This window comes from Mytilus galloprovincialis, chromosome 3, assembly GCF_965363235.1.
Source record: "Mytilus galloprovincialis chromosome 3, xbMytGall1.hap1.1, whole genome shotgun sequence".
Lineage (NCBI taxonomy): Eukaryota > Metazoa > Mollusca > Bivalvia > Mytilida > Mytilidae > Mytilus > Mytilus galloprovincialis.
Window position 1 is genome coordinate 28004100 of NC_134840.1, and position 22269 is coordinate 28026368.

The following is a 22269-nucleotide window of genomic DNA, read 5'->3' on the forward strand; positions in this document are numbered from 1 at the left end:
ATACTATTAAGATTTATGTATGATTAGCATGTCTTCTGCCATAAAGTGGAAGCCATCTTCAGTATGATAAAACACAAAGTCAATACTTGTCAGAAATAATATAACTTACATGTTTTCATATGAAATCTTTTGTTGCATTGTACTTTAAGAAATTAAAATCAATCTTATAATCAATTCTCGTAGAAATTATTAATACACTTTCATGCAAGGCGAAGTTAAAGTGTTTTTTTTTTTACATTTAAGGTTACTTTCTACGAATTTTTGTAGGTGACCTCCTTGTGTCCTTTAGGAAAAACCCATTTATCTATTTTATGGCATTATTTTTAAGATTGTTTGATTTGGATTTTTTCGAAAATTTTATTTTTATAGAAGAATTTATTTTACTTTTATGAATACAATGTACGTCCTTGATTTTAGATGATAAGATGATAAGTTTTCATTTCGCTTACCGTACCAACTTAAAAGTTAAACAATATGCAATAACGAAGGTGATAGGTTAACAGTCTATGTTAAATGTTTTTATCATATGTACCAACTTTTGAATAGATCTTCTATGTATACATGTATGCATATATTTACTATCAGTGTCAAATTGTCGCCAGCTATTATAGAAGCAATAGTCAGGATATAGAATAAAGTATATATTTTTTAAACATTGAACATGTGCCTTGAAAACATCATATTTTATCGGGAAACATAAAGGCTTTACAGTTTTATTGAATTTAAATAAAGAATTCGATTCGCCTTTACAAATCTAAGCATTTATTTGTTTCATTTGATGCAAAAAACGAATAAAATTATAGTAAACACAGGGAGATCCTGAATAACGAATGTCTTCTTTAAATGACAATGCCATTGTTTTGACACTTAAAAATTGTCGGAAGCAAATGATAAACAATGAAACTCGCCAAGGCAAGGCTGGATAAAAAGGTGAAGAAATTTATGAAAAGTTGAACGAAAGCAAAACAAAGCATTCCAATAGTTCCAATAATCCTACCCAATAAGTTTGATGAACTTATAAAACCAGCTGAGTATAAAAGTCAAACACATAATTAACAAACACATATGCTTGAATTGATTTATCGTAATTTTTTGGTTTGCCTGTTCCTATATGGTTTCTTTTCTTCTTTCAAAACTGTTGTTATTACTATTTTAGAAAAAAAGAAAAGAAAACGTAGTATGGTTGAAATCAAGCATGGTCTAAAGGCGCCTTTGTTCTAATGTAATGAACAAAGTATAATGAAGAGAACTATTACCTATTTCTGGTTGATTTAATTAGTTATGGACATTGCGTCCTTCAATGAGAAGTAATGAACAATAAAAATAGGTTATTAGTGTGATGGTATTTGTTCAAGTCTAATAAAAAGTCGTACTTTATTTATTTAGAATGGAACATCAAGACATTTATGTAAAACATATGCTCAATGTGTGACCATAAATGTTGTTTTACTAAAAACATAGATAAATTCCTTCAGTTCAAATTGTGACAAAAAATATAAAAAAAAAATCCTTTTATTAGGACAATTTACCTATGAGCATGGAAACATAATAACTTGAAATACCATCTATTAAAATTGAAATGATTTCATTCGAAAAACGCTACATGATGTGCACAAGCAAAGGATTTGTGACACGAGCTAGGCCCTTTCACAGTTATATGTTGGATGAGTATGTAATTTTATACGAAACTATTGTTGTTTGAGAATTTTTGGAAATCTTATCAAATTTATTGAAAAGAAAGTAAGCAAATAAAATCGTGAGAAAGAAAGACAACAAACATAGTTATTCCAATCCTTTCACATACCATTTTTACATCGCAATGACCGTGAGGGCATTCCGATGCATGGTTGCCACAGAGATTTCTACTTACGTTACTTTCGTTTTTGACTGGTAACCGATCTATAAATACGCGGACATTATCGAATGCAATTAAAATTCATGATTGCTTGCTATAAATTCATTTCTTCAATGAATATTCATAAAATATGTTTTTAGAATATAATTTAATCACATGAACGTTTGAAATATATATCAGTAAATAATCATTTTAAAATACCAATGCACACATACAAAAAAAATGTGTTTACGTATGTGGAAGAATATCTCAAAAACGTTTTGTAGGAAAATATGAATGCCTTCTCAAATCCAATATATTAGATAAATCGAATTATTACAGAAGAGTGTCCACCATCAACCATGCACTTGCACTACACTAGCATAAGAATAGAAGACTATAATGATATACAAATGGATGAAAATTATATATACATGTAACTGTTATATACAATTATTAATATAATATATACAAACAAAACAGAGTAGACTGATTTGTATCACTACAATATAATAGTTATTACGGTGAGGTTGAATTCCCTGTCATTTATTCATCATTCACGCACGAAAAAAGCCCAACATATCTCTGTACATTAACCTCACTTTCTATGTTGTTTCTTGTGTACTTTTATTTGTCTGTTTGTCTTTTTTTTCATTTTTAGCTATGGCGTTGTCAGTTTTTAGGTATAGAGATAAGATTTTTTTAAGACAAGTGCTTGTGACCATCCCCAAGAACTTGTGATCATCCGATGTTCAGTACTTTAGTACTATTATTGTTAATATCACCGTGGACAATTAGTTTTCCCATTGACAGTTTCCGCATTACTTCGTTTAAAAATGAAATGATATTACATGCGGTTATTTTGTCTTTAGAATATGTTATAATTCGGAACGAAAAAAAAAAATATATAATTGAACGTTTTGACCCTGTATATTATGGGATATTACAATACAATTTACTGAACTAGTTATCTTGATCAGAGTAAGAAATTTATACAAAAATGACAAACATCATATGGTAAACGCACATTACTATACTGTTGCCTTTTACTGGAACATACATTGTCTAGGGAAACAAATGCAGCTTTTATTTGTATTGCATGCAAAATGATTTCGGAAAATCTCAAGCATGCCAATAAATCATATTTTGAAGGAGCTTCTGCTTATAATTGAAATCAAGCGGACATCGATGAGTTTTTTTTAGAAGAAACTATACAACTGATGTTGTCTATATCATCTGTAAAGTCATTTTTTAAATTTTAATGAACTATTATAAATAAGAGTTATTCATGAAGTCAAATGTAATTAGGACGTCGTCCATGGCGTGTCGATAGTCTAGCCCTTTAAAATAAGTATTGGAAAACTATCAAAATATTGATTTGAAGACTTCATATTTGACAGGGATAGTTATTAATAATAGATATGAAAAGTCTTTGAATTGATAAGCAAATTGATTTGACAAGCTCTGACCATGAAATATTTGATTGACAGTCATATTACTAATTATATTCAAAACACGACGACAAGTCACCCTTGATCTTAAAGTTTAATTTTAAAACTTATTCTTCGATGTAAGAACGTTAACTCTCTCTATATATATTAACGACAAAGTATTGCAAAACTGAGGGTTGGCGAATCAGGGAACATAATTCCGGTTGTAAATTATATTTGAATAATTCAGAATTTAAATGCTACAAGTACTATTTATTCATTGAGAACTGCGATTATTTAAGTGGAAACTGCATGCAGATTTGAAAACATTTTTATGACATTCGGCAAATCTTTTTTTTTAAATTTCATAAACACTTTGAAACATTTCCATAAAAATCATTAGCTAACAAGGATGCGTTTAAACCAAGGGTTCCAAATGATAAAAATTTTACAGACACGTGCCACTGTATGAAAGATTACAAGATTTGTCATTGTAACAATCCCAACCTCTTTTCCTTGAATATGACATCACCGAACAAGTTGTTCCCCCGTTTTCCACCTGCATTGAACAAAACAACGGATGTCATTAAAGGAAGGAACTACTTACAACAATCACCTAAGTTCACCCCAATATTTGTTTAGGTTTATATTTATCGAGCTTTTAATTTGAGTGTTTTGTAAGCTTGTTTGTCTATTATAGCTATTTGTGAATCCTTTTTTTTTTGTCGTATGCATGATGTTGTAAGATTGTTTTAAGTTGTAGTTCTTGAGTCCCTCTTTTTCTACATAAGTAAATGCCTGTACCAAGTCAGGAATAATGCAGTTGTTATCCATTCGTTTGATGTGTTTGGGCTTTTGATTTTGCCATTTGGTTAGGGACTTTTTGAATTTTCCTAGGAGTTCAGTATTTTTGTGAGTATACTTTTTGTTATCTTTGTTTTCTTTTTGTTTCATCTTATTGATATGTATAAAAAGTAAAATCACAAAAATACTGAACTTAGGGGGAAATCAAATAGGAAAGTCCCTAATCACATAGAAAATCAAATGAAAAAAACACATAAAAAACGAATGGACAAGAACTGTCATATTTCTGACTTGGTACAGGCATTTTCAAATGTACAAAATGGTGGATAAAACCTGGTTTTATAGCGCTAAACCTCTCACTGTGTTGACAGTCTCTTCAACTTCCGTTATATTTACAATGCTTCGTGAACTAAACAGACATAATAAATACAAAACGGGAGAAAGGAGTAAACGACCAATAGACATCAAAGTTTACAATGCTATGATTTGTTCTGGTTAAAACACCTGTGTACATTTTACTTGATAGGCGAATGTGCCAAAGGTAGATTTCTTTGGTGCATGATTCACTATCTAGGATAAAATAATAAAGCCAGATGCCAATTATATAGTTTCTATTTAAACTTTCTTTTTGTCTTTCAGCTAAACTCGACGGAGTAAAAACTTACATGTCACTAAGACGGGTACCAATGAGACTACAGGATCGAGTCATCAAATGGTTCGATTATTTGTGGTATTGTAATAAATCGACTGACGAAGAAAAAACGCTCAGTTTACTTCCGGATAAGCTCAAAGCGGAAATAGCAATTCATGTTCATTTGGATACATTAAAAAGAGTAGAGATCTTCCAAAATACTGAATCAGGATTTTTATGTGAATTAGTGTTGCGTCTTAAACCAGTATTATTTTCTCCCGGGGATTATATATGCAGGAAAGGTAAGTTTTTTAATAAAATTTATATATTCAAAGTATTTACCAAAAATCAAGCAGTTGTAGATCTCTACTAACATCTGCAATTCATTAATTAAGAGCATTTTGTAGAAAAAAAAATAAGCTTTTAAAAAGGGAGGGGAAATAACTTATTTACCAGAAACACGCACGTAAAATTCAAATTGTGGTTATCTCTGATTGAACATCGGTGGAAAATCAAAACTGCAAATCATTTAGCTGGTTTGCCGATCCATGTTTGAATATATGTAAATATTGAGGAAGTTTAAAAAGAACCAGACTAGTATTAACAGAAAAGAAAATGTAACATGGTATCAAATGACTCTCAGACAACAATTTGCCATGGAATTTCATAACGAAGGAGTGGTGTGTACTGAAAGTAAGAGGAAACTTTCATATGTTTCAACTTCTTTCTTTTGAATTGAACAACCTATCATGTCCGATAGTATATTCCTTTTTTGAATTAAGTTTGCACAGAATAACCTGTCCAACACAAAAGAAGATAAATGATCCTTAAATAGCTTCAAATTTACAAATGCATTATATTGTAGACATCTAACATCTATTGAAAAATGTGAACACCATGGAAAGTGACCATGGGATATCATCATACAGGAAAGGAAAATAAACGATAGGAAAGGAGATATCGTTCCATTGTCGTCATTTTTGGTAGACAATCTTTTCAATTTTTTAAATATCAAGACTCAAAAGGATTAAAATGCCATCAAATGTTCAATGTATTATGAATTTCACGTAGATCAATTGTATATTTACCAAAACAAAATACACTAGTAATGTTCTCTTCATTACCATGTTTCTGAAATTTTTTCACTAGCGTGTTTAGGTTGATAGTTTCATTGCTTCTACAAGGAATTGAAACCGAAATGTCAAGTTATTTACAACCTTTTTGATTTAATGGCATTGCAAATTTAAAATATACATTGATTTATTAATGAATCATTGGGTTAAATAACATTGATTTACTTATTCAGATGAAAATACATCAAAGTATTTACAATTATTTATAGTGCATTCTAAAGTCAAACAGAAACATATTCCTATGAATAAAAGGAGATTCTGACCTACGTAAATGAGACAGTGATCTAGAGATTTAAAAAAAACAATGTCAAAAATATAACATGAAGACACGATAGTGTGTAAATTGCAGAACAACAAAAGAACTATTTACTTGTTCCGAATAATACCAGAAAAAATATTTTTTTCACAACAAATATATACACAAATCTATCGAAAGACTTATTCATTACATAAGAAATATTCAATTTGATACAAAATATTCGGCAATACGTACAGAGAATTGACATTATAAATGTCAACCGAGGCAACTGGCAGTCAATGAACAAAGGATAAACGATTGAAGCTAACTCAAAATCCAGAAACAATGTATACAGCTATTAACATAAGCTTTGTTTCAATTTGAGTTCCTCAACTGTCTATGGAGCATTCGTCAAAGCATAAATATTTGTAATTGAACATTTACTGGATGCAGGAATGTCTACAGTTTCTTGTGTAATCTGGTTAACCAATAGACAGCGGGGACATTTTTTTTCTGTGTCTTCGATTCAATTCATTTGCTGTTATCTATGATGTTTTGGGTAGATGGATGAAGTATGTACGAAGGATTTGTAATCGCAGTTCCATCAAGTGAAGGTAACCTTACACGGGTTCGACTGTTCGACGGATTCAATTCATTAGCTGTGGCTTCGATTCAATTCATTTGCTGTTATCTATAATATTTTGGGTAGAGGGAGTATGTAATAAGGATTTGTAATCTCAGTCCATCAAGAGAAGTTGACCTTAAACGGGTTCGGCTGTTATCCCTTTCTATAGGTTTTGATAATTTTAAACATTTTATGTATATAACTTTCAAAACCTTTTGACTTGAAATCACCAGATAAAAATTGAGTACAGACGCGTGTCGTGCACAATGAAGTCGGTACATTCGTCTGGTTTCCATTGGTACCTTCATGATTAAAATGACATACAATGTACTTTATTTGAATAGATTTTTAGTTTTTTTTAATGAATTTCTCAATGTATACATAAAACGAAAGTTGCAACTCCCTCTAATGGAGCGTTATATGTTTGTCTATCAAAACTTTAGGTCAATACCTGATGGAAGTTATTCCAGACAATATTTCATACTCACAGATGAACCAGGATAAGAAAAAAAATAAGTCGCTGACGACTTTAAGATATTCTTACTGCTTAATTTTTTTAGTGTGGACAATTTTTCGGACCCTCTCAAGAAATTCAAAGCCTTTTTACAATGGTTATGTTTTCTGTAACGTGGATAATGTCTAAACATAACACTTTTGGTGTTCTACAACTAGGATTTTTTTTTCTTATTTTTTTTTTATATCAGCAAAGTTATAACTCTATTACATGATATTAATAGACAGTTTTAACAACATATCAATCATGTGTTAAACAGTTTTTTAAAGATTGGTCAGTATTTGACCTCAGTGTAAATGTCATCCTTGTTTTTGCAATGTTGCGTGTTAAAGTTAAGGGTTAAGGTAGTTTACATTGAGTGTGTGGCTCACGTCATCTTTAGTATATATCTTCAAGGGTTTACATCATATTAAACCTATTTACTAAGTTTCAAGTCAAAAGGTTTAATCCAGATTTCGCTGTTCACTTAACCTATAAATCAAGTAGGGCGAACGGGACATTGTCTCTTGTTCGTGATTCTTAATGCTTTTTGATACACAGAAGTTGCATGATAATCGGTCGACGCATCTATGCACTGTGCTGCAACAGGTTATACACATTAATTATATTGATACAATATCAACCCAAACTGTACTGATTCAAACAGAGGTTCTTAAATGTATTCGATGCTAAATTGTGATCTTATAATCAGATGTCTGGTTTATTATCGATATACTTTGATTATGAAATATGATTATTCAATGAAATCATTCATCTTGTGACTTAATAACAGTATCAACTGATCGGTGAATTGGGCGACAGCTGATCAAACTTAATAAATGTATATGTGATATGAATGAAAACAGAATTGCAGCTATTTCACACGATGACTATGTTATTTGGTTTAAAGAATACAGCAGACGTATTGATGGTTATTGAAGTATCTGTTTTGATACATTAAACATACTGTAATTCTACATATCAAGTTAACAGACTGAGCATCTTTTGAAATAGGTTTCTCTTTATCACTTCGACGGTACTTCCGCTCAACTCCTTTTCTCTGCAGCTGAACATTTTTTATGTAAGTTGTGTTGAAATGGGATATTCTTATAGGTAACAAAACCTTTTGCTCTCAATTTGTAATGAATTTGTTGTGCACTGTTTACAATAAAAACCCAGAAACTCATAAAAATTATGTAATTCAGCTTGTGTTTAAGTAATTACAGACAATATAACACAAGTTGTCCGTGAGAAAGATCGAAGGTAAATGAATAGTATATCAAAGTAGATTGTGAGGTCGTAATTCCTAAAAGGACAATGTGTACAAATGTGGGTAACATTTCTATAGAATGTTGCAATTTTTAGCTAAGCATGAAGTCAAGAGACGTATATAATTTAAAAAATGACGATCATATATTGAACAAAAGGTTTTTATTTACTTAGACTGTCACGACATGCTTTCTGTCTACAATCCTTGATAATTGATTTCGTCTCCTTGTAGTTCACTGAAAAACTGCAAACCAAACAAATTTGAAATATATGGAAATCATTATTCTATGTTTGGTCGTTCATTTGAATATTTTTTTTTATTGAGATCAAAGATACCAAGCTTATAATTTGTTACGACAGACCTTAAAATTAACTCATTGGCTGTGAATCCAGTAGAAATTTCTGTCTCGGAGAAAAAAGGGAATGAAAAATTTTACATTCTTATAAAGGCTAAACATAACAGCAATACGTTGTTTTCTCTTGGTAAGGTTGTTTGTTTAATTTTGGTTATTTTTTCATCGCTAGTCTTGGCTTGTAGGTTTTCTTTTCAAGCAGCTTTATCGTTTTTTTCCTTGTAAAATATATTTGTATTGTTTGTTTGATATGGCGTAAACATTGTTTTGTATATAGGTTATTAATCTATTAAACGAATACATTTTATATAAGGATCCAGACTTTTGTTGGTTGATAAGTAATGTATTCCGTTCTCTATTGTTTTTTTTTTTTTTGCAAACTTGATATTCATATTTGTCCATCTAAGTGTCGTCTTCCATATTCATGAAATATCTGCTACGGTGGGTAAAGCTGATATCTTAATCATTTAAAACTAAACTTGATTCAACCAATTTTTTAACCTAACCTTGTGTAGCATATATATTTTCAACCATATCACAAGGTAATGGGGAAATGATATCAATTATAGAACCCCTATGATATGATATGATATGATAAGTCCAGCGGCAAATTTTAATTGTAAATTTAGAAAAATACAAAGGTTTTCTTTTGAATTGACGGGTATCGAACCCATGTTCTTAGAACGCATTACCACAAGACCGTATAAGTGGGTAACCCCGTTCAAATATCATATTTATTTATATACAACGGCATGAATCACAAGTCTTTGCCAGGCTTTTCTTTAATTCATATTGATATATGGGCCCAACAAAACACCAATTGATAGATATTGTTTTGATACCTTTGTAAATATTAAGTTGTAATATTCTTTCAAAATAATCAAGAGGTAGGAGGATGATATGTTCTTAGACTAGTTGCTGTAGTCACATTCCCACGTTCTTTTACACGATTGTGACATTACCAAAATTATCATAGATGTCATTATTTTAATATTTCACTGTTTTTGTTTTTACTTTTGTTTTATACGTCTTTGTGCTTTCTTCAACCGTAACAGTTTTGTATATTCCTTGTGTAAATACCCTTGTTTTCGTTTAAAATCCTTTCCACCATTGGTCAAGTTTAAGGTTAGATACATATACTGATGGTTTATGAATTTGATGGTTCGACGCAAGTTATTTAACCAATTCGCTTAAGAATGATGCTTTATCACACGATGTAACACATCGACACAGTATACAGTATGCAATGTTGACCTTTTCTGAGCAAATCGGAATACATTTGTACACTTAGGTGTGTGATGCTTGATATGTGGGTTATAACGTGTTCTGAAGACTGTTTATTTGTCGTTTCGTTGTTTTTGTTTTGGTTATAATGTAGACTGTTTTTATCCAACTGATGGTTTTTGATTGCTGCCCACGTCGTAAATCCCCATTATTATGTGCGTCTGTAAATACACCATTTAAACAAATTAAACGAAATTTCCTGATTAATTTTTGTAGTGCTCTTTTTACACATTGCTCTTTCATCGATTGTAATGGTGGTAAAGGGAGAGATGAATATTCACAGTAAGACAATAATAACAAAAATCTTTGAAAAAAAAAGATATTAAACTAAAATTATTTTTGGCGTAGTACGATTAATGGGTTGATGGTATGAAGGGAAATCATTACAATAATATTCATTTCTAAATACACATTAAGTTATATTACAATTAATAGGAAAGTTTAATTTGTTAATTGTTGATATAAATGATTGTATTTATTTGAAGAATCAATGAATGTCATAAACTATTTTTTAGAAATCGTGCAGCTATTTTTGATTTCAGTTTGAACAACCTTTCTGATTATACTATAGGGAGTCGCAGAATGTTTGACATGAAGAAAATAGTAAACACAAATTCAGATAATGTAATTCGTATTTCTGTTTTCAATGTTTTAACAATAGTATTATTAGGTGTCGTAGAGGCGTGCGTAATATAATATCTGTGTGTGCATTCCGGTTTCAAGTTGAATTGTCAGTTTTCAATAGTTATTTTTATACAACAATTTACGTTTCAAGAATAACATAGACATATAATGGCATATAATTGAACTAAAGTGCAAAAAAGTGAAAGCAGTACCAACCTTCCTTCTGTAACGTTCTGACAATTTATACTAATGTTATACTAATTTGTCAATTTAAGACTAAATTTTAATAAAGCACCCAGTTGATTACTTAGAAAATACCCTTTTTGCGATCGATATGGATTTTGATTATATCCTTCAAAAAGATTTATTATGGAAATCTTCAATTTAGTAGAAGTTGTCAGTCTAGTTTCTTTTCACTTTACTTGAAAGCTAGGTGGATTTCGAATGTGTGAGGTGAAGATGGCAATAAAAGAGAGGCAAAGCACACCAAAGTGTATTCAAAGTCATAAGTCGAAAATAAACTGAAAGGTTATGGGTAAAAAGAAGAAAAAGTCACAGGCAAACAAAAGTGCACAAAACAAAAACCTAAAGACTGAGCAACAATTATTTATAATGTTTGGTATGGGCAGCTACATCCCATCACTATTGTTACCGACCGACCATCCAAGTTTTTACAAGCTTAAAAATCTTGTATTTGCAGAGAATACGACACTCTCCAAATACCAGAAATCCGACCCAATACCGACAAGACCTATATTTACACATCTAAGCAGATCCCCAGAATTTAGATCACCATACCGACCGGACGTATATTTATACACATCCACGCAGTAAAACAGCACCACTCAGTGGAAAAGGTCAAGTGACCTTTATTGTAAACCATTGCGGTTGAAATAAGAATTGTTTCTAAAAATAATTTAATCTTTTATCTGTATGAAAAATAATGGTACAGAGCCATCCACCGCTAACAACAACACCCACTTTCAATATACAGATAAGGAGATGTGATATGATTGCCATTAAGACTATTCATTAAAACAAAAGGACAAAAAGCAACAAATAATGTAAAAAGGTCATTTAATTTATATTGAAATAATTAAAGATGTTTACACTGTATCAATAATCTAAAATCAAATTCAATGAATGGAAATTGCAAAGCATTCTATATAAAATAAGGAGATTCTCAGTTGAGACAACCATCCAAAAGAGTTCAAATGAACTTTCAAGATTATTTGTTATTTCTATTTGCCCCGAGATAGGTAGAAATTCCTTATAAAATGTTGGTACATCAATCCCTAGCATATCCTTCCACGTTAAACAACAAAATTAAACTTTTTTTTCTACCAAAAAAATATGGTTGTGGAATTTTTGACGACAAATCAATGGATAACACGTAATCAAAGAAAAAATATCTGTCTTGCTTTTTATTTATGAAATCCTCATAAATCCTTGCGTGCACTAAAAGACAATTATAGTATCCAATATATATATATATAATAATATAATGTTTTTGCTTCGTACGATGCGCATTTAAATTATTTGATAATGATGTTCTCACTGACAATGGTTGGAACAAATATTAAAGAATATATCTATAAAGGGCCTTTAAAGACAGCTAAATTCGTCTAATGTATAAAGAGTTTATTGGAACTGCAATCTCGTTAAATGTATGATTTAATACAATACTGCGTACTAAGTAATGACCAATGCCAAACATAACAACATAGAAACGGTAAATAAAGTGCAAATGTTATGCAATATACAAATCAAACGTTTTTTGATAGACATAGAATTTTCAAATTGTATAAAATGTTTAAAAACTTGGTTGCTTTGCTTTCATTTCTTTCTTCTTTTTCACTCATTTAATTCACTCATTTGATGGTAATAAACACATCGCCATTTGAACTTTCTATTTCTAAATCAATGCTTACGTCTACTGAATCGCTAGACGTATCAATAAATGAAAACTTTATAGATGTTCTTAATTTACACTCAAAGCCAAATGTGTAGCATTATTTTTTTTAAATAGATTATAAGGGATCTAGGGTTCCTTTTTTCTTGTTTGGACCACATTTTAATTTTTCCGAGAGAGAACAAAATATTAATTTGATGAAGTACGGTGGGCGGCGGGCGGTTGCCAACAGTTTCTGTGCAATAACTTATGAACTATTCAACCAATTACTTCCAAATCTTAAAATATTGTTACTAATGATAAAATGGAGTTCAAGTTCGATATTGACGATGTTTACCTTAACGTTTATATATGTTGTGGTTTATGATATATTGGAAAATGATTATAAGTATGCTGTTATTGAGAACAAAATTGAGGTCAAGTTATATAAAATAGACGATATTCACTCTAACCGTTCAGGAGTAAAGGTCTTTCGTCTTTGGAAAATGGCACTTTTTATCGTTTCCGTGCAATTTATTATGAAACACTTGACCAGTGCTTTTAAAATTTTGATGTGTTGTTACTTACGAAAAAAAAGAAACTCATTGACAAATTAGATATTGATGTTTTTTACCTTTGCTGTCAATGAGATATGGTTCTCGATAGACTGAAAACGGCATTGTATGTCGTTTCAGTGCAATTAACCAATGCTCTTAGATTTATATATAAGATGTTGCCAAAGATTGATATACTTACTATATATATAAATCCTTGTTGTAACTGATAAAGAAACAGAGTTCAAGTTTAAAATCGTCGATTTTGTGTATAATAATTGCTGTTCATGAGTAATGTTTCCTGATACTAATAGATTAGAAAGTTGGCATATCATATAGCAGGTTAAAAATAGCCTGTAAGCGCCTTTAAAAAAAAGAAGAAAGCCCAGTTAGAAGACAATTTAATAGCTCCTTCCTTGTTAAATGACACTTGTATGCCATTGCTTGAAACATTTTTGGTTCTTAACACAGACTGTCGTTATACTGTATTGAACATATGATTGTGATTAAGCAAAACATTTCGAATATTAGTACAAATATACTTGTCTTTTTGGATGAATTGGACTTATTGATGAAGAATCATAATTTTTTTATATTCAGACTCTGTAGCGATGGCGACTTATTTTCATTAAGTATCAACGCTCGTGTATTTCATAATTCTTGTAGTCTGATTTTGCTGAAGTTCTTGGCTCTTTTCCCATCCTTTGACACTGTAACAATCTATAATAAATACCGGTAGTATATTTGCTTCTTTCTGATCATGATATTTAATTTCATTGATTTTCTTTGATATTTTTCAGTGTTAAACAAAACTTTGTTTTAGTACACAAACAAACGGTAAAATTTACACCACAGGGGCGTCCGGTAGCGGATCCAACTTTGGCAACTGGAATTTCTAACAGATATTATATGCCAAATCATTTATATTTTTTCAACTTCTAGTAAATATATCGCCAAGAATTGAAAATTAGTCGCCAGACAGAAGACACTTGTAAATTGCTATTCATATGAAGCCAAATGCAAAAAGAAGGTGACCTTTCTAAAGCTTTCTTGTTTTAATGCAATATAAATATACATCTGATGCACAATTTATGTCCACTCATTTATTTGTAATACCATCAATGTGATGTTTTAAGTGTGTACCTACCAATGAATGCGAATGATATTTTACCTGTCATCAGTGGCATATTCAGTGACATATTTTACCTTTCTTTGGTGAAATATTTTACCTTTCGTCAGTGGCGTATTTTACCTTTCTTCAGTGGCATATTTTTTTCTCTTTTTCAGTGGCGTATTTTACCTGTCTTCAGTGGCATAATTTTATTTTTTTTCAGTAACATATTTCACCTTTCCTTTGTGAAATATTTTCTTTTCTTCAGTGATATATTTCACATTTCTTCAAAGACATATTTTACCGTCAGACTGTCAGTGGTATATTTTAGCTGTTTTAGTTGACATAGAATTAATTTCATAACAGTGTGGTTGACGGTAAAACGTTTGTAGGTTGTAACTTGTTTGTCAAAGGGTATGATTTTATGTTCACCCAGTCTGTCAGAGGCCTTCCAGTAGGGATTGAAATATTCACTTGTTACACATTTCGATACATAAAATGAAACTTTCTTTTTACAAGGCTTTAAAGGAATTTGTTTTTAATATTTGTTATATCATCACATACAACCGTGTCATTTATAAGAATAATAATGTTCAGAGATGATATCATTTAATATATAATGATAAAAAAAATAGGTTTATCCATTGTAAAAAACAAAATATTAAGTTGATGGGGTTAATTCACAAGTCCAACACAATTTCTCACGCTTCTTATAAATCTTATATTCTTGTGATGTATTCTTTTGTTGAAGAATGAATGTTGCACCTTTTTTTAATTTAGTTTTTTGTGTGTGTCTCGTTGCGTATAAGACAAACTGACTATCTCTTTATTCATATTAAAAAAACATACGAGATGGCATCAATACAAAGTCATGACACAAAAATAACAAAATAATTTCAAGTTTTCTATATTAAATCAATTTGTTTTACATTTTACCAATACATTAACGTAAATTAAAATTTCACAAGATTTAATCCAAATAGCTTTTTGACTTTCCAATAACTTGCAAGTACGCAGATAGGGCAGAAGTATATTCTGTCTATATTTTTTATTTGCACAACTTTTGAAGGTGGATTATGCACTCGGTTTTAAATAAAACTAAGACCAGATGAAAGTTTAAAGATGATTCAATTCGACAACCGCAGTTGTTAAATCGCTTTGACGTCCGCAAAAAGATGATCAATCCACACATAGATATAGGAAGATGTGGTATGAGTGCCAATGAGACAACTCTTCTTCCAAGTAATAATTCATAAAAGTAGACCATTATAGGTCAAGGTACGACCTGCAACACGGAGCCTTGACTCACACCGAACAGCAAGCTATAGAGGGCACCAAAACTACTAGTGTAAAACCATTCAAACGGGAAAACCAACGGGAAACGAAAAAACGCATATGAACTACATAAACAGACGACAACTTGCATTGTAACTTTTAAAGCCAATTGAGTAAAAACAATAATCTGAAAGAACGTGGGATATCATATTAGGAAAATTGATGGTCAAACCATAACAAAAAATCAAGTAAAGAATTTAAAGTATTCAACCTTTATAGCTTGCTGTTCGGTGTGAGCCAAGACTCCGTGTTGAAGGCCATTTTTATTTATATTCAAATCGCAAAGGTTATTCCTGATTAGTATTTTTAATTATTTTATTTAGGCGTTTAGAACCTTTGGTGACCTTACAGTTTAAATATACTAAGTACGTCGTGAGCAGTGGGCATACGTACGTTCACCTAATTTTCCCCAGTCAATGAATGACCATAGCTACACTGTTATGAATTTCATTCTATTTTACATTCCTTTAATGATATATTTTATCTACTTTCTTAGGTGGCATGTTTAACCTTTTTTCAGTGGCATATTTGCGCTTTCTTCAGTGGTATATTAAATTATTTTTTAATGGCATATTTTTTTTCTAGTGGCATATTTGATCTGTCTTCGATGACATATTTTACCTTTCTTCAATGACATATTTTCTTTCGCATATTTGACCTGTATTCGCTGATATATTTGACCAATCATCAGCGGCATAGTTTACCTTTCTTCAGTTGTATATTTTACTTTTCATAAGTGGTATATTCTACCTTTCATTTGTGGTATATTTTACTTTTCATTTGCGGTAAAAAAAAAAAGCTATATTTTACTTTTCTTTAGTGGAATATTTTACCTTTCCTCGGTGATAATTATATTCTTACCTTTTTAGTGGTATGATTTATCTTTTTTCGGTAACCTTTTTTGCCTACCTTTAGTGACATATTGTACCTTTCTTCGGTTGTTCATTTCACTGTTCTTCAGTGATAGGTATTAGCGGTTTGTGTTTAACATTTTGGTTTTCGTTGTATTTGAAAAAGTAACAAAGAACAAACAAAGAAAGACAACATGAGTTTAAGCATAATCCATCAATCAAGAAATTAAAGGATTAAATCCACAAATATTATATTACTATAGGACCTCATAACGAATAATGTGTTGCTTTTGATTTGATGCAAGTTGACAGATGTTCTATTTTCGTAATTAAAACATTTCTCAGAGAATGATTAACACTGTGCTGTTGAACTTTTCCCCAAGCTGCTATTGAATTATATTTTATTCTGGAATTGGTTTCTATTATTTTGATCCTGTAATAAATCAAGGAAATATATAGGTAGGTCGGATTAAAATTACGTTTATAGGAATCTTTCGAAAATGGAAACACTTCGTATAAACATTTGGTAATATTTACTACTTCCGAGTATTCCTTTCGAGCTTTATCTCTAAATATAGGGATTATATTTCATCGTGTTTACTATTTTAAGCATTACCTTCATACACTTATACGTTTTTGCGATATCGTGTAGAAAGAGGTAATTAATATTGGTCGGTTACTCAAATGAACTCTCTACCATATTCGCTGCCACACATATTCGTTTATATAATTGTACCCATATCCGTATCATAATTGAAAACTACTATATTAATGAGTTTTCGAGAACCACTTATCTTCAAAGTTTTAAAATTCAGCTCACATCAAATATTTGAGATGTGCAGCGAAGCTGTAAAATTCTATTACAACATGTCAGAAGAGTCATGAATTTTTCTGTAAATGTCGTTTTTTATTTTACTTCAATAGAAACTCACATTGTGGAAACAATTCATGATAAACTGAAAACAAGATAAGAATTTTAATGAGTTATTTTGTGAGAGCAATCGCACATATAAGTTCAAAGATTTTTCCTATAAAGCATTGGTTTATACCAGAGGATTATCAACATAGAATCAACTTATTCAAATCGACTTTGAGTTCTGTTGACGACAGACAACATGGCTGTTAAAAGACATGCAATACTTTCTGCGTGTGTCATACATATGTGATAAATGTAAACATTATATAATAAGTGAAAAAAAGTACAAAACTAAAATCTGTAAAGGCACTGCGAGAAATGTCTTCATTCCTTCCTTGCAGATACAATATGTATAACAGTTTATAGTTGAAAGTTGTCAGAATAGCAGGGAGAAGATATCGATTTTGTCACATTAATAAGTGAATTCGAAGTACCTATACAAATAGAAATCGATATATAAAAATCAGGAATAAACATATACAAGCAGAAGTAAACAAAGTAAAACACATACGTTAACAGAAACAAGCGTATTCAAAGAAAACATGCAGATGTATACAAACAGAAACAGGAATATGCAAAGAGTAAGAAAATGTAAAAAAAATAACACGTCAAGAAATGCGTATTCAAAGAGTAACAGACGTATATATATATATATATATATAAACGAGTCTAAATTGAAAACTACGTTCAAACCTATGATTGCGTTGGATAAAAACCGCAATTTTTATACGTGTGCATGTCAAACAAATTTCGTTGTAGAAGGGTCTAAAAACAGCACAAACAACATTTTCCAAAAGACCAAAAATGTGAAAAAGTATATTTAAACAAAACGCATTTGACTAACAGGTCGAACAACTGATGTTCTTAAACCCTGCTGACTGCCATTGACGATTGCCAAATAAAATTGATCACAAGATGTAACAAAATGGATCTGAATATAAATTTAATACGTCACAGAAAAAAAATTGTTAACTTGTGGCTACGATGTTTTGCCACAACCATTCGGTGTCAATATTTCTTTAGTACACCAGATCTAGATTTCGACAATATATGTCTCTTCAGTGATGTTAGGGATCGAAACGGTATTTGGAAGGCCATATAATTTACTCTCAATTTAAGATTGACTCTTGAATTTTAAGAGACAATATAGGATGAACGGATCATACAAACCGGAGGGAAAATATGATACATGCCCAAACAAATAATATAAACGAGTCTAAATTGAAAACTACGTTCAAACCTATGATTGCGTTGGATAAAAACCGCAATTTTTATACGTGTGCATGTCAAACAAATTTCGTTGTAGAAGGGTCTAAAAACAGCACAAACAACATTTTCCAAAAGACCAAAAATGTGAAAAAGTATATTTAAACAAAACGCATTTGACTAACAGGTCGAACAACTGATGTTCTTAAACCCTGCTGACTGCCATTGACGATTGCCAAATAAAATTGATCACAAGATGTAACAAAATGGATCTGAATATAAATTTAATACGTCACAGAAAAAAAATTGTTAACTTGTGGCTACGATGTTTTGCCACAACCATTCGGTGTCAATATTTCTTTAGTACACCAGATCTAGATTTCGACAATATATGTCTCTTCAGTGATGTTAGGGATCGAAACGGTATTTGGAAGGCCATATAATTTACTCTCAATTTAAGATTGACTCTTGAATTTTAAGAGACAATATAGGATGAACGGATCATACAAACCGGAGGGAAAATATGATACATGCCCAAACAAATAATATAAACGAGTCTAAATTGAAAACTACGTTCAAACCTATGATTGCGTTGGATAAAAACCGCAATTTTTATACGTGTGCATGTCAAACAAATTTCGTTGTAGAAGGGTCTAAAAACAGCACAAACAACATTTTCCAAAAGACCAAAAATGTGAAAAAGTATATTTAAACAAAACGCATTTGACTAACAGGTCGAACAACTGATGTTCTTAAACCCTGCTGACTGCCATTGACGATTGCCAAATAAAATTGATCACAAGATGTAACAAAATGGATCTGAATATAAATTTAATACGTCACAGAAAAAAAATTGTTAACTTGTGGCTACGATGTTTTGCCACAACCATTCGGTGTCAATATTTCTTTAGTACACCAGATCTAGATTTCGACAATATATGTCTCTTCAGTGATGTTAGGGATCGAAACGGTATTTGGAAGGCCATATAATTTACTCTCAATTTAAGATTGACTCTTGAATTTTAAGAGACAATATAGGATGAACGGATCATACAAACCGGAGGGAAAATATGATACATGCCCAAACAAATAATATAAACGAGTCTAAATTGAAAACTACGTTCAAACCTATGATTGCGTTGGATAAAAACCGCAATTTTTATACGTGTGCATGTCAAACAAATTTCGTTGTAGAAGGGTCTAAAAACAGCACAAACAACATTTTCCAAAAGACCAAAAATGTGAAAAAGTATATTTAAACAAAACGCATTTGACTAACAGGTCGAACAACTGATGTTCTTAAACCCTGCTGACTGCCATTGACGATTGCCAAATAAAATTGATCACAAGATGTAACAAAATGGATCTGAATATAAATTTAATACGTCACAGAAAAAAAATTGTTAACTTGTGGCTACGATGTTTTGCCACAACCATTCGGTGTCAATATTTCTTTAGTACACCAGATCTAGATTTCGACAATATATGTCTCTTCAGTGATGTTAGGGATCGAAACGGTATTTGGAAGGCCATATAATTTACTCTCAATTTAAGATTGACTCTTGAATTTTAAGAGACAATATAGGATGAACGGATCATACAAACCGGAGGGAAAATATGATACATGCCCAAACAAATAATATAAACGAGTCTAAATTGAAAACTACGTTCAAACCTATGATTGCGTTGGATAAAAACCGCAATTTTTATACGTGTGCATGTCAAACAAATTTCGTTGTAGAAGGGTCTAAAAACAGCACAAACAACATTTTCCAAAAGACCAAAAATGTGAAAAAGTATATTTAAACAAAACGCATTTGACTAACAGGTCGAACAACTGATGTTCTTAAACCCTGCTGACTGCCATTGACGATTGCCAAATAAAATTGATCACAAGATGTAACAAAATGGATCTGAATATAAATTTAATACGTCACAGAAAAAAAATTGTTAACTTGTGGCTACGATGTTTTGCCACAACCATTCGGTGTCAATATTTCTTTAGTACACCAGATCTAGATTTCGACAATATATGTCTCTTCAGTGATGTTAGGGATCGAAACGGTATTTGGAAGGCCATATAATTTACTCTCAATTTAAGATTGACTCTTGAATTTTAAGAGACAATATAGGATGAACGGATCATACAAACCGGAGGGAAAATATGATACATGTCCAAACAAATAATATAAACGAGTCTAAATTGAAAACTACGTTCAAACCTATGATTGCGTTGGATAAAAACCGCAATTTTTATACGTGTGCATGTCAAACAAATTTCGTTGTAGAAGGGTCTAAAAACAGCACAAACAACATTTTCCAAAAGACCAAAAATGTGAAAAAGTATATTTAAACAAAACGCATTTGACTAACAGGTCGAACAACTGATGTTCTTAAACCCTGCTGACTGCCATTGACGATTGCCAAATAAAATTGATCACAAGATGTAACAAAATGGATCTGAATATAAATTTAATACGTCACAGAAAAAAAATTGTTAACTTGTGGCTACGATGTTTTGCCACAACCATTCGGTGTCAATATTTCTTTAGTACACCAGATCTAGATTTCGACAATATATGTCTCTTAAGTGATGTTAGGGATCGAAACGGTATTTGGAAGGCCATATAATTTACTCTCAATTTAAGATTGACTCTTGAATTTTAAGAGACAATATAGGATGAACGGATCATACAAACCGGAGGGAAAATATGATACATGCCCAAACAAATAATATAAACGAGTCTAAATTGAAAACTACGTTCAAACCTATGATTGCGTTGGATAAAAACCGCAATTTTTATACGTGTGCATGTCAAACAAATTTCGTTGTAGAAGGGTCTAAAAACAGCACAAACAACATTTTCCAAAAGACCAAAAATGTGAAAAAGTATATTTAAACAAAACGCATTTGACTAACAGGTCGAACAACTGATGTTCTTAAACCCTGCTGACTGCCATTGACGATTGCCAAATAAAATTGATCACAAGATGTAACAAAATGGATCTGAATATAAATTTAATACGTCACAGAAAAAAAATTGTTAACTTGTGGCTACGATGTTTTGCCACAACCATTCGGTGTCAATATTTCTTTAGTACACCAGATCTAGATTTCGACAATACATGTCTCTTCAGTGATGTTAGGGATCGAAACGGTATTTGGAAGGCCATATAATTTACTCTCAATTTAAGATTGACTCTTGAATTTTAAGAGACAATATAGGATGAACGGATCATACAAACCGGAGGGAAAATATGATACATGCCCAAACAAATAATATAAACGAGTCTAAATTGAAAACTACGTTCAAACCTATGATTGCGTTGGATAAAAATCGCAATTTTTATACGTGTGCATGTCAAACAAATTTCGTTGTAGAAGGGTCTAAAAACAGCACAAACAACATTTTCCAAAAGACCAAAAATGTGAAAAAGTATATTTAAACAAAACGCATTTGACTAACAGGTCGAACAACTGATGTTCTTAAACCCTGCTGACTGCCATTGACGATTGCCAAATAAAATTGATCACAAGATGTAACAAAATGGATCTGAATATAAATTTAATACGTCACAGAAAAAAAATTGTTAACTTGTGGCTACGATGTTTTGCCACAACCATTCGGTGTCAATATTTCTTTAGTACACCAGATCTAGATTTCGACAATATATGTCTCTTCAGTG

At 31.2% G+C, this 22269-nt stretch overlaps 1 protein-coding gene across 1 annotated transcript in view; it reads left to right on the plus strand.

Moving 5' to 3' along the window:
- Positions 1-22269, plus strand: part of LOC143067604 (uncharacterized) — a 126812-nt gene that overhangs the window by 71429 nt on the left and 33114 nt on the right. The window contains exon 3 of the mRNA XM_076240970.1: positions 4708-5001. Within this exon, the coding sequence (XP_076097085.1) occupies positions 4708-5001 (294 nt within the window). The remainder of the gene's footprint in view (positions 1-4707; positions 5002-22269) is intronic.